This window comes from Silene latifolia, chromosome 11 (assembly GCF_048544455.1).
Source record: "Silene latifolia isolate original U9 population chromosome 11, ASM4854445v1, whole genome shotgun sequence".
NCBI lineage: Eukaryota > Viridiplantae > Streptophyta > Magnoliopsida > Caryophyllales > Caryophyllaceae > Silene > Silene latifolia.
In genome coordinates this window covers 179,663,233-179,677,729 of record NC_133536.1, presented here as the reverse complement: position 1 = coordinate 179,677,729, position 14,497 = coordinate 179,663,233, and the positions used below count along the sequence as shown (strand labels likewise).

The 14,497-nt window shown below is 34.4% G+C and overlaps 1 protein-coding gene across 1 annotated transcript; it reads right to left on the bottom strand.

Annotated features, from left to right (window-relative positions):
- Positions 1 to 4,920: 4,920 nt before the first annotated feature.
- On the bottom strand, positions 4,921 to 6,599 carry LOC141612112 (uncharacterized). The gene is made up of 2 exons (XM_074430826.1): positions 6,391 to 6,599; positions 4,921 to 6,158 (listed from the first exon to the last, which is right to left on the bottom strand). Exons 1-2 carry the CDS (start codon positions 6,436 to 6,438, stop codon positions 5,508 to 5,510), a joined length of 699 nt encoding a protein of 232 aa, XP_074286927.1. The 5' UTR covers positions 6,439 to 6,599; the 3' UTR covers positions 4,921 to 5,507.
- Between the last annotated feature and the right edge of the window lie 7,898 nt (positions 6,600 to 14,497).

The window sequence follows — 14,497 nt, the reverse complement described above, 5'->3', positions numbered from 1 at the left end:
GTTTTTAGACTCGTTGGAAAGTTGGGAGTACAAGCTTTCCAGGCGTTATCAATACGGCGGTGATAGGTAGCCTTATGTGGGGTCTATTGGTGTGTAAAGTAAGGGTGGTCAATGAGTGAATTTGTGTTTTTCTGATTTGTTTTTACCTCTAATTCACTCTTTGGCCAACCTTACTTTACACACAAATGGACCCCACATAAGACCACCTATCATCACCGTATTGGTAACCCCTGAAAAGCTTGTACTCCCACCTTTCCAAAGAATCTAAGAACACCTCAAATCGATCTCGTTTGCTACCTCAAATATCAACTTAAAGTCACCCTATTGCAAGTGGTTAAACTCAGGCCAAAATGTCGTGTTTTACAAAAAAAAAATTATTAAAGGTTGTGTTTCACAAACTTTTTTTTTAAAGGTGGTGTTTGGAAAAAAAAGTTTTTTAAAGGTTGTGTTTGACAAAAAAACCCAAATTAAAGGGAGTAAATAATAGATCATAAATTGTTCTATAAGGCTGTCTTATAGCATAAGACCAGTCCATAATCCAAAAGCCCAAACAATTAACTTATAACTCACATTTTTAATCAAATAACCAAAAACCCAAAAAAATTAGTTAATAAACTTGTAAAAAAAAATATTTTATTTTGATAACCTAAAGTTTTATATTAATAACTTATATATTTAAATATGTTAGTTTTTATCATAAAATGTCATCTTGTTAAAATATAAATTAAATTAAGTATTATCTTTGGGATTCTCTCCTTTTGGGCCAGTCCTATGCTATAGGACGGTCCTATAGATAGAGCAGGCAGAATAAACCCGACTCCGAAAAATCAATCGAAAATATTTGAATTTAGAACGGATTGACTACTTGGTCTGTGTAATCTGAATAGTACCTGAAACTCGACTCAATCTGAACCGAATTCAGGAATTACGGAATGATACCCGACATGAAATAGCACAAAGTGATTTAAATGGCTAACCGAAACGAGCCCGATCAAAATCAAATTGAAACTGAAATTAGGGTCATGCCAATTTAAAACGAATCAATTTAATTCGATTCAAAATTGAACCGAGTGACCCGTTAGCTAGTCTAATAATAGCCTAACGAGAGCACATCGTGATGCTAAAGCTACACTCATAAAAACATTTCACAAAACACTGATGATAAGTTATACACTTATACTCATCAACATATTTCACAAATCATTTATAAGATTGTTTAATATTAATTTTGTGTAAAACAAATTACAATTGGTTATATTAGTATAGTAAGGGGCCTTGCTTGCAATTATTGTAAATTGTCAAATTGATTACTTACTGTTGGAGCAACAATAAAAACCCGCTTGCAAGCGACATCAGCTACCAAGCTACTACTTTGAAATTAAATAACTTACTCCCTCCGTTCCTCTTTTATTATCCTCTTTTTCCTAAATTTATTCCAAATTAATTATTATCCTTTTTCTTAATTTTGTATGCTAAAATGGCTGGATATTACTATTACCTCTAATCTTTTGACCGCCACTCCCTCTATCAAATGACATTGTCCTCATTCTTCTTAATTAAAGGGGTAGAGTACTAATTTTACATATATTTCTTAAATGTTTCTAAAATGGAAAATAAAAAAATAAAAGAAAAATAAAGGAAATACATTTAATTGGAAATTAAGCTAATATGATACTCTTAAAATTATAAGAGGATTATTAATTAGGCACTTACATTTGTCTCTACCCGACAAAGTCCGGATATATCCATCCAAAATTCAATCCAATACGATCCACGATCAATTATTTTCTTTTTCTTTTTCTTCAAATGAGTCACGAAAATATTACAATATATGAAAAAAGGGAGAATCAAACCTGAAACTTACTATTCATTATACTTTCATCTTAACACTAAATTAAGACGGTTTCGATCACGAGTAATTCTAGTTCACTAATTTAACTGTAAATTGGGCGCTTCATCAAGACTCAAGAGACCGAGAGAAGAGCAACATGAGCAATATAGTGTGAATCGTAATGGTTGAGCGCACAATGGATCAGTCAGTATTCGCCATTCGGTGGTGTGGGACATTCTTGAAATATTTAGGCGGAATTGAAGCCTCTTTATCTTTAATATGGCTTCCAATGCATGTGCACCGCATATCAGTTGCGCCACACACACCCTTCAACGAAAGCAACACTCAACTCTCCCAAAGTATTTCGTTTTCAAAGACTACCTCTCTTATTTTTCCATCATGGCATCATCAATCATTATTACTTGACAATTGACTACATACCTACGTCCTTTTCCTTTACCCTAAAGATGGGCACACACCCGTTCTTTCGCGCCAAATAACAATTTTTATCCTCTCATCTAATTTTCATTAAAAAAAAATATTGTTTAAATGAGCAAATCAGTCTTAAGCAATAAAATGGATTAAATAGATAGATAAAACAAAAGCAAAATGTTTAGAAAATGGTAAACTCTCTTACACATTCACTCATATGGAATAGTTTTTCACTCATTTACACTTTAAACGGATAGTGTCATCTTAAGGAAGAACAATTGTTTAATTTTTTTTTATCACTTTTGATAATTAGTTTAATTTCTTTATTCAATATATGTAAAACTTATTTAACTTGGTATCAGAAGAGGTAATTTTAAAATTGTAATTATAATTTCAATTGCGTAAAAAATATTGGTTACTACTTATAAGTTATAAATATTAATCCATTGTTATCTAAAAAAAAAAACTTACAAGTTATAACAAACATTGCTTTACCATTAAAATCAGAAAAGACGTTAGGAAATTAAAATATGACTATTGTTGTATTGCCGCCAAAATATCCATTCAAGCTTGGTTTAAAAAGAAGATTTTCAACCAAGGAAAAAGTGTGTTGTCTTGATGTGATTATGACACCCTCTTTTTCATTCCTTTTGATGATCAATTGTTATTATCTAATTCTCGCACCATATATCTACCAAAATTATGTCAACTTTGGTCTTTTGAAGGAAAAATTGAAAGTAAGCTTTAGTGACTTTTGGAGGGAAAATGAATGCAAGGTTTTGTATATTTGGAGGGAAATTGGTGGTCTATTGCATGCAAATCTATCTAGTTGATTAAATTTAATTGTATTGCTTTTAATAAAATGGACTAGTATTCATACATCCAATATATTAATAATTTATGTTGACTTAAGGTCAAAACTATACGTGTATAATATGACGCTTAATTCAATGATTCAAAGAGAGTTAATTGGCAATTTAATTTAATTATTTTCAAATTCGCCCGATGAATATCACTTTAAATAACATTATTTCAGGAGTTTACCTTTACTATGGACAATTCATTATGTTTGGTGTAATGCGAGTCATAAGGTTAAATATATTTCTAATAGGGCGTGAATCTAATAAATCACGATATCCTCATGAGTCATGACTTTAACACGTAACGACACACTGACAAACTAAGACGTTTTTTTATATACAAGATATCGCTAATTTATATATATGATGTTTTACTACCGAGTACTAGCTTAATTAACACCAATGTTTTAATTAGACACTATCTTTGCAATAATCCACTCATTAATAAGCTAACTAGACAAGAAAATCTACAAGACCCACACTAGACATGAATAAGTAAAAAAAATAATTGTTTGTTAAGCATGCTTAGAATTTTCATGATAATAAGAGGGTGTGTGATTGCATAGAGTTGTATTGGCAGACACAAGACAGGGAATGGTAGTTATATGCTTCATAGGCAGGAAGTTGAAGAGATCATTTGTTCAGGTGTTGGCGTCTCATTATTGATGTTGGTCAGTCTTAGTTTTGAGAATCATTAGATAGATTTGCTTTTAAGAGTATCATGCAATGCAATGCAATGCTTAAAAAAAGCAAGGTCCATTAGCAAAAGCAACAACCATATCTACTCTAGTATTTTATTGGATATACTCCGTACTATTCTTTTGTTGATCCTTGCACACATCAATTACCTACATCATCATGCACTTTCACCCATTGACGAAATGCAATTTATTTGATTGATCCATAAGTCTTGCTGGGTAATATTTTTTTTTTTTTTTGAGGAAAGGGTAATATTTTATTATAAGTTGAAAATGAGATAAAATATATGACCTATTTAAGACAAAAATATAACTATTTTTAGATAAAAAGTTACTAAAACAATTTTTTAAGATATAACAACTTGTCATTAAAATGATCACATTTTATAGTTAAAATGACAACATTTAACCAGTTATCAATTTGTGACAAAAAGTTTGACTTCAATGAAAATTGGTGTTATTTTTATCTATGTTATATTCCTATTATATAAATTATTCATAAATAGGATGCAATTGATCACACCATCTTCATGATTTACCATTTTGTATATTAATATAATATTCATTTTATATAGAATAATGTACCTAGCTATTCAATAAGACTTTGAGAATAAATTTTCTAAGTTTGTATTATCCATGCCTTGTATATTTAATATAAAAACATTATTACCCGAGAATGACTAGTAGCAATAGTTTTGTGCATAACTCACAAAATCAACATTTGGTGAAATGGTTTAATAATTATGTGGACTAATGAATTACTCCCTCCTATTCACTATGATATTCCACATTGCTTTTGGGTAGTTTTTAAGAAGAATGAAATTTGTGGTGGAAAATAGAGGAAATGGAAAGTAAGAGAGGAAATGTGGGGTCACAAATCCTAAGAACCACAAATTATAGACTAATAAGGAAAGTGGAAGATCTTAGTGAATTTGTCATTTTAGGAAATGTGGAAGATGTTAGAGAATAGGAGGGAGTAGCTTGATAATAAATTTATTGTTTGATGATTTTATATGAGACTTATTCTTGATATTGTGACAAATAATGCATCACATACTACAATAATAGGAGCATAAATATACAAGAAAAAGGCAAATAATTCCAAAAACCAACATCTTGTTCATAAATCCAAGTTGGGTCCTCCCAAATCTCCTTTGAATGGGAGTATCAAGCATAATACATTACAAAATTAGGAAATTAAAAAAAGGTAAAAGTCACCTACACCACACAACATTGGTGGTTGCAAAACTTGACAATATTGTGTGTTCTTGACTTCTTTCAATTCTCTCCCTTTGTTTCCCTTTCAAGGGAGTAGTAGTTAGGATATCTTTTCTCCTAATTTTCCTAAGACAAACTATATATATTACAAAACCAAATCCAAAACTAACCCAACTAAATGATAGGCTAGTATGGTAAAGGGTAATTATCCCATTTCATCACTAGTGTCTCTTTACACATGTTCACTAGCATGAAGAAAAGGATGTTTTTTTTTGTGTGTGTGTTTGGCTAAGACTAACATCAAACCTTGACAAACAACACTATCATACTAAATTACTAATCATCGTCATTACCTCAGTGCCTATCACGATGGCTCCTGAATAAAACGGGGTCAAATCTACGTAACTTTCCCCAGTATCTAAAATTAACTATACTATACTAGTTATAGTAAAAGTCAAAATTAATAAACTAAACAACCCTTTGATACTTAGGGGAAGAAATCATAGAGCAATCAAAATTATCCAAACCCCTTTTCCTAGGTGAATTAATAATTGAAGTAGTATTAATAGTAATTGGTGGAATTTCAATGGAGTCAAGTTGAGGAGGTGGGTGTTGCCATTGTGGTAAAGGTCCAGCTAAAAGGAGTGTTTGAAGAAGTGGCCCTGCCTCCATAACAGCTTTCAAAAGCTTCCCCTTCTCCGGCAATGGGCGACAACTTGTCGCTAATTTTTCGACAATTTGGGGTGGCAATGTGGGTAGTTGTTGTGGTTGTGGTTGTAAAACTAGACCGGTGGTGGTGGTACGCGGCGAGGATGTAATGATGCTACTATCCTCACTCTCTGATGAGGATGAAGAAAGACAATTAGTTAATTTTTTTGGTATTTGTGGTTGTTTTTGTTGCTCTAATAATTGTTGTTGAAGAAGTAATTTTTCTAGCATTACATTATGGAGTTTACATTGAGCTTCATCTCTTTCATTAATGGTTGACATTAAGAGATCTTTCATGTGTAGTAACTCCTCTTCTTTCCTCATCATTTCTTCTTGAGCAGCAAAAATGGTGGCCTCCAACTCCATTCTTGATTGTACAATATAGTGTCTCATGTCACTCATCATCATACCCTATATATTTACAATTTTAAGTAAACCATGGTAAGTCGTACCGAATACTAAAATTAAATTCTAGCTAGCACAACAAAACAAAGTCTTAAACATGGTTTGATTTGGTTTCGACTATCTAATGGTCACATTGACAGAAATTAAATGTCTGATTCTACTGTTAAGACTGAAACCGATATTTAATACCAGGACAATGAGAAGTTGAAAATGTGATTAATTAAGAAATGTGAATTACCTCATCTTCATTGCAATAAATCCAACCAAAGGGGCTACATTGCTCCATAATATTAGAGAGTAGAGGTTAACTAGCAAAGGGAGTGTGATTAATTAGTTTCCTCTGTTGTTTTTACTCTAGCTACTTTTAAGTGTGAGTGTGGAATGGAGAAAATGTAGGGAGTGGCTTGTGTCCTTATATCGATACACTAGTAGCTACTGTGCACCTTTTGCTTTCAGAATATCTGGTTGATTGCTTTTTTAGGGATTCTATAAGACATATGGTTGGATAAAGACATAAAAGGGCTAAAGCATGCATAAACACTAATGCTACTACTTTTCTATTTCCTCTAGCTTTTTTATTAAGAAAACTCAATTAAAGTTATTAGCTTTTGAATATCAGTATTAACAATTTGAATCTACTTGATTTGATTGTATTAGGTTATCACCTTTATTATTGAGAATACTTCAAATATTAATACAATCTGGTGAATAGTATCAAGCTGACTAAGACAATTTAATTTTTGGGAGTCTTATTCAACTAAAATGATGAACACTATTAAAGATTGTTTATCCCTAATTTTTTGTAGCAATTATTATTCTCAAATTAACAACAGGAGCGAGTTTGTATCAAACCATGACTTTAGGTTATACATTCTTAGAGGATAAAATTGGCATTTATATATCTATTGCTCAAACTCAACCTTGTTAATCTTTGACAAAGTTCTATCATATGACCGTTATGACATGCAACATACCATTTAAGTACTTAACTATTCGATATAAAACAGTTCAATTAAATTAGAAATAGAACCGAAATTCAACGTATGCATAAGATTAAAACGTTAAAATAACAAAATTTTCATTAGGTCTTTGTTAATATAAATAAAAAATTGTTAAATTGTAAAGAAGAGCCGAAATGAAATAATAGAAAGTCAAAATAAAGAGACAGTGGAGTGTGCGGCTAGCCGTCATATATTAAGGGTGTGAAATCAGTAGTAAAAAGCAAAGAAACCCGCCGCAGTGAGCAGTGTGAAGTGTGCACGTACGTGCAGTTAGTTGGTCTCAAACTTACCTGTCAGTTTTTCGGTTTCCACCGTTTCCCATTAATCTATTACTCGCTATTTATTTACTCCATTATATACAGTCACATATTCATGGGGGCTTGACTTGACTTTCTTCCATCTAAGATCTAATCTTTGATTGTTTTCTTATTTTCATTTGTAGAATCGATTGTGTTTTCTTACCAATTCAAATTTATTCAATTAGTCTTATTATAGACGAGTATATCCGTCTAAATATGTAGACGGGTTAAATATGTCACCATTTTGATAGTAAGACAACCCCTACCATCCCACTTGTAGTTGATCTTATTATGAAAGTGGTGATTTATTTGACTCGTCTACAACATTAGACGGATAATATCCGTCTAAAGTGAGATTTTGTGAAATTTATTATATTAATTTTTCGAATCAAAGAAGTACTAGCAATCACCAATTATATTACAAATTATGATCGCTAAAAAAGTAATTATATTAGTAAACAACTTTACATTAAACTAGTTTGAGATAAATAGATTAGTACTAGTATATACTCCGTAGTATACTTCCTCTATCCTGGTTATTTGTTTACCTATTTCATTTTAAGGTGTCTCAGTTAATTGTTTACTTTTCTATTTTAGGAATGTCTTTAATGAGCAATTTGATCCTCCGCACTTAATTTGGTCAATTATTTATCATTAATAATTGTTTTCATCCTCTTTCTTTAGTCTTTGCGTCAAAACCAAAGGTAGACAAATGGCCAAGACAGAGGGAGTGAGAAGTAAGTTGGCTCAACATAGAGTGTAACACCCCTACTTACTCGGCCAACATAAGCAAGGGTGCTACCATCTCGATTTCCCGAGATAGTGCATCAAAACTCTAATTAAGAACAGTTTATTGAAGTCAGAGTTTAGTGGTTAATACAATACGAATGGCACAATGTGAATCATACATTACACAAGACTCGACTACAACAATGATATCAATACTACTACTCTACTAACTCCGACCGTCAATGCTCGTCCCGGGCCCCGCATGTCAACACAACCAACCTGCAACTAGCTGCTCCCCGTATGACCGGAAATATCATGTGGATCATCTCCGTTGAAAACATAAAGGGTCAGTCTCAATAATACAAATACTCACGATCAAAATGAATGCAATACAATGACTAAGGCACACACACATCACCCTCCTCCTCCAATCCCGACTCCAACTCCACTTCAACCCGGTGACGGCAACGCATTATCGCCATCAACAGTTGGACCACAGCTCGAAAGGTATCCGCATCGCAACACGGTATACCGAGCCTGGTTCGCGACCCGGACTCCTGCCAGAATCGTATCGCAACACGAATCCTGAAACCTCAGACCATTAACATGCATGTCCTCCTTGAAGTGGGAAACCTCAAGGAGCGATCAGGGCGCGAGGACGGTCTCCTGCACCACCATCGACTCCACATCACCACCGACATCCTCCAACATCCGCATACAACTCAATACACAACACAATTAATGATACGATATGATATATATGCCAAATATGCCAATTCATCCATTTTGATGATTTACAAATATGCCACAACTCCATGTATCAATGTCTATCACAAATGTACTTCATGAAACAACAATTATCACCATTATCATGTCTCAATTACCAATTATTATCAATATGATGCTAACTTAAACAAATATCACAAGAATGACAACAATAATCACATATGCAAGCATTCATACTATCAAAAATCGAGTAGGGAAACCCTACCTCGAAACAACTCCGCAAGCGACAAAAGAAACGCTAGTATCCACCTTCTACAACATCACTTCCTAGGTTAATTAAGCAAATACTATCACAACAAGGTCCTACGACTAAATCAAATAATGAGAGAAAAACACTAAATTAAAAAACCCTAAATAAGTCGATTGATTGTTCGAATGTTAAACATTTTCCTCCTCTAGTCTCAATTTTAACAAATACAAAAAACACAAAATATCAAATAATGAGGCGTCTTCTTCTGTGACAGTGGTTGTGGGAGACCCCGGAAGTGTTGATGTAATACTAGGCATTTTTGAGCTTTGGTTACTCGGTTGAGTAGGAGGAGTACTCGGTCGAGTGGGTTATACTCGATCGAGTATGACTGATCAAGTGATTAGTGGATTTCTATCAGGCTTTTGACTAGGTGTCACTCGACCGAGTTGGTGAAAGACTCGGTCGAGTATTGCGTACTCGGTCGAGTGCCTCTAGTACTCGACCGAGTGTTCGGTCTGTGAGTCGTTTTTCCGCGGTTTGATTAAAGTGATTAAGGGAGGTTATAAATCATTTCTTCAGTTTTCTAAAATGTCATTAACCCTAATACATTTCTAAATACTCTCCTTAATCACCCTAATCAACACCCAAGCAAGGATTTGGCAATTTTGGTCTTTGGATTTCGTTTTACCTTTTGTCGATCGCGTATTAAGTCTTGATCTCTGATCCTTATTTACTTTATGTTATCTTAAACCCTAATTTGGGTGTTATGGGGGTATATGTTTATGTAGCTGTAGTGATGTGTCTAATTTATATATGATTTTACCCCTATTTTAACTCGGTTTTATTTGATTATTGCACTTTTATTAGTATATTTGTGAGCTAATTCCGTGTTCTAGGTGTCTTTACTTGTATTCATTGTATTTTGTAGGAAATGAAGCATTTGGTAGCTTTTTCCCGTCAAATTTATAAGCACTAAAGTTCACGAGGCTAAAAGAAACAAGATCATGCAAATGGAAGGGCGTTTTGGGAAATTCTGAGCAAAGAAATCCCGAGCATGAAGGAAGTGACATGGGTTAATGCACAAATGAAGAAATGAAAATAATGCCCAAACAAAGTCCAAATGATCAAGCCAAATTGCAAGCTTAGGATTCCAAATTGATGCTTTTAGTCGATGAATTAAGGAGCATTAACACGGAGCTTAGGATACCCTTTGCTAATAAATCAAGAATTAATAGCGATAAACGGAGAAACCCACGTCCGCGATCGGGGTCACCTTCACCTAGGATTTTTACGTTTCACCCTTTATTTCTATATAAAGAGTGCTTAATCCGTCATTAGGGATCATCTTTTCATACACTTTTCATACTCTTAAGCACACAATACTCTAATTTTCAGATTAGTTTACATTTCTTTAATCATTCCCTTGTTATAAACAATTTCCTTTAAGCATTTGTTCTTTATAATTCAAGCTTCCATTCAAGTTATTTGGGTCTTATTTGAGTTCTTCTATATTCAGGCTCTATTTCCTTGTTACGGTAATTTCATTTATAGTTTAATTCGTTGATCCATTCTTCATTATTTCATAGTTTTCATTATTGTTATTAGCATTTTCATATTGTTATTAGTTTGTTATAATTCACTATAAAGTTACTATCACCATAGTTTATTCTAGAAATTTCATATACATATCTCATCATAGTTAATTTACTAATCACATGTTATACCATTCCTTAGCTATTTATAAAGTATTGTTTCTAAGCATTTATGTTTTTATTATTTAGCATATTACTAATTCTCAATTATTCATTTAGTTATAATCTTTTTATCATTATGTTTACCATTTCATATGTCATTAGTTTAATTTTCAATATGAGCGAGGAGTTCATTTTGTCTAGGGATTAGGGAAGCCATGCATGAATAATATTTGTAATTGTTAAATTAGGATGTTATAATAATCGTTTAATAGTTTCTATCACATGCTTATTTTATTTGCTAATCTTTGGTAATTGATCACTATCTTAGACTAAACTTGTTAATTCACTTTTATAAGTCAAGAGGTACGAAAATGAGTTAGACTAAGCATGTTTTAGTAGACTGACCTAGCCATAGCGAGAGCTCGCTAAAACCCGTTCCATGGATGATAATAAGGCCGAGAGGTGGTTGTCATTAGACCTAAACAATTAACGAGTTTATCTATTCCTAGTTTAACATGAGCATCTACATATTTTCATGTGTGACCCGACTCCCCTAGACTCTTTTATCATAATTGTTTTCATATCATTTTTATTACAAGTTTTATCAATCAAACCTAACAAACAATCGTAACCGACCTAGATATAATTCTACTCATAGTAATTCACTACGCAACTCCCGTCTCCTTGTGTTCGACCCCTACTTTATTACATTCATTTGTTAGCCAAGTCTAGGATATTTTTGTTAGGTGTGCGATAGCCTATCAAAATTTGGAACCGTTGCCGGGGAGCTTGGTTTTGTTGCATTTTGAATTGTTGATTTCTATCTTGTTTTCTTTTGTCTTAAGGAACACTTGTTCCTTGAGACCATTACTCACAAGTTTCTTGAGATTGTTGTCTTATGCATAGGTCCTCTCGCACCGAAGAATTGCTTCCTTTTGATCTAGAGCCCAAGAAAACCTTCCGTAGCCGACTTAATTATTTCAAGGAGCTTGCCGAATATTCTAGTCTTGGTAGTTTGGGTCATATTTGCACCAATTATCCAATCCGTGACGAAGAAGAAGGTTATAGTTCATCATCTCCACCGCCACCACCATCACCAATCAAGAAGATGGTGAAACTTTCCGATCATTCCAAACCCACCGCGGCCATGCTTCCAATGGGGTATCACTACTACCCAAATTAGAGCCGCAAATTTCGAGATCAAACCGGCTTTCATTAGCCTTGTGGAGAGAAGGCAATTTGGGGGAAGTCCTTTGGAGGATCCCAATTTGCATGTGCAAAACTTTTGTGACTGTTGCTCAATGATTAGGCAAACAGGAGTCACACAATCTCAAACAAGGGGGATACTTTTCCCTTTCTCATTGAAGGACAAGGCTAAGCTATGGATCAATAGCCTTGATAGAACCGCCATGGGGATCACCAATTGGGAGACTTTGGCTCTTGCTTTTTATCAAAAGTATTTTCCACTGAAGAAAACACAAACTTTGAGGAGTCAAATCACGGGGTTCCGTCAACAAGGGCTAGAGAGCCTATATGAAGCTTCGGAAAGATACAAGGAGGAAAGATACAAGGAGTTACAAAGACAATGCCTACATCATGGGTTGGATCCTTGGTTTTTAGCTACTACATTCTATAATGGATGTAATGGCGATTCCCGACGTATTCTAGATTCCACCAACAATGGGCGGTTTGATCAAATTGACACCAATATTGCTCATGCCACAATTGAATCTATGGTGAATCATGATTCACAATATGTCAATTTCTGAAGTGTGCCATTGAAGACTAAGGAGGAGTCTTCTGACACAACCGTGTTGAAAGCTCAAATTGCCTTACTTCAACAACATTTGAAGACCCAAAATGCAAGTTCATCTCTTCAACAAGTCAATGCTATGTCCACTACTAGCCAAATACGTGTATGTGAAGGTTGCGGAGGTGTGGGCCATTCCACCGCTTTGTGTAGGGCCACCATTGAGGAGGTAAATGCTTTTCAAATTTTAGACAAAGTTCATTTCCACCGGGTACTTTCTCAAATACTTACAATCCTAATACGAAGTACCACCCGAATTTGTCTTATAAGAGCGCAAATGTGTTAAATCCTCAACCACAAAATATTTTTGTGCCCCCAATAACCACAAAACAAATTTGTACCTCAACAAAAACAACAATAAAATACCTTCATTCCACAACAACAAAGGTTCAATTATCCACCAGGCTATCAAAATCAAAATCACAATCAAAAGTCACCACAACAAAACTTCCAAACAACCCAAGGTCAATCTTCAAATTCCCAACAAAATGACTAGGGAGGGGGGGGGGGGGGAGGAGGACTTGAAGCTTTGGTGTTGCAAATGGCTAACACCCAATCCGAATGGTTGGCTCAAATGCAAAAGAGTGATCAAGCTCACAATGCCACCATCAAAATGCTAGAGAATCAAATGGCTCAACTAGCCTCTTTTAGCTCTCAAGAAAGACAGGTCAACTACCACCCCAAGGTAAGACGCCATATGATACCTTTATTGTATTACCTTGAGAAGTGGTACCAAGTATGATGAGCCCCCTATGCCCAAAGAAAGTGATAAGGTACTTGTTGAAATGGAGGTTTCTCCTATCTCAAAGAAAGTTGGTGCTATTCCAAAGAAGGTTGTTGAACCTATTGTCATTGAGGAAGTGAAAGATGTAGAGGATGCTCCTCCAAGGAAAGATGTTGAAGTCAAAGTTCCGGAAAAAGTCAAAGTGCCTTTCCCTCATCGATTGGCCAAATATCAAAAGAAGACTCAATTCGGTAAGTTCATGGAAGTGGTGAAGAATTTACAGGTAACCGTTCCTTTTACCGAGTTAATCATTGAAATTCCATCATACACTAAGTTCATGAAAGACATTTTAACTAAGAAGAGGACTTTTGATGATGTTGAAACTATAGCATTCACTGCCGAGTGTAGTGCTCTTTTACAAAATAAGTCCCCTCCTAAAATAAAAGATCTCGGTAGCTTTTCTATTCCATGCACCATTGACACCTATATTATTGATAAAGCTTTATGTGATTTAGGTGCTAGTGTGAGTGTGATGCCATATTCTATTTGTGATAAGCTAAACATGGAAGTCTAGAAATGTACTTGTGTCACCTTTCAAACGACAGATCGTTCTATAAAACTCCCTTTGGGAGTTTTGGAGGATGTTTCCCTTAAAGTTGGTAAATTTTTCATTTCGGTTGATTTTATTGTTCTTGACATGGCCGAAGATGCACAAATCCCAATCATTTTAGGTAGACCCTTTTTACATACCGCGGGTGCGGTAATTGATGTCAAGAATGCTAAGTTAACTTTGGAAGTTGGTGACGATAAGGTCACATATAACTTGAATAGTTCCATGAAGAGTCCAATGCTTGAAGAGTCTTGTTATTCTATTGACGTTTTGGACATTGTTGAAGTTGTGATAGAAGACTCTATACCTCAATCTTTGGCTAAAGATCCCTTGGAAGCACTCTTGTTATTGGAATCATTTGCAGGTGATGATGAGATTGGATGTGAGGAAGTGGATGCTTTAGAGGTTGAATTGGAAGGACAAGAGCTCTTATTGGAGGAAAGCTCACAATTTATAGGTTTGGTTTCTACTCCTCAAGATCTTGAGGTACAAAAACCCGAAC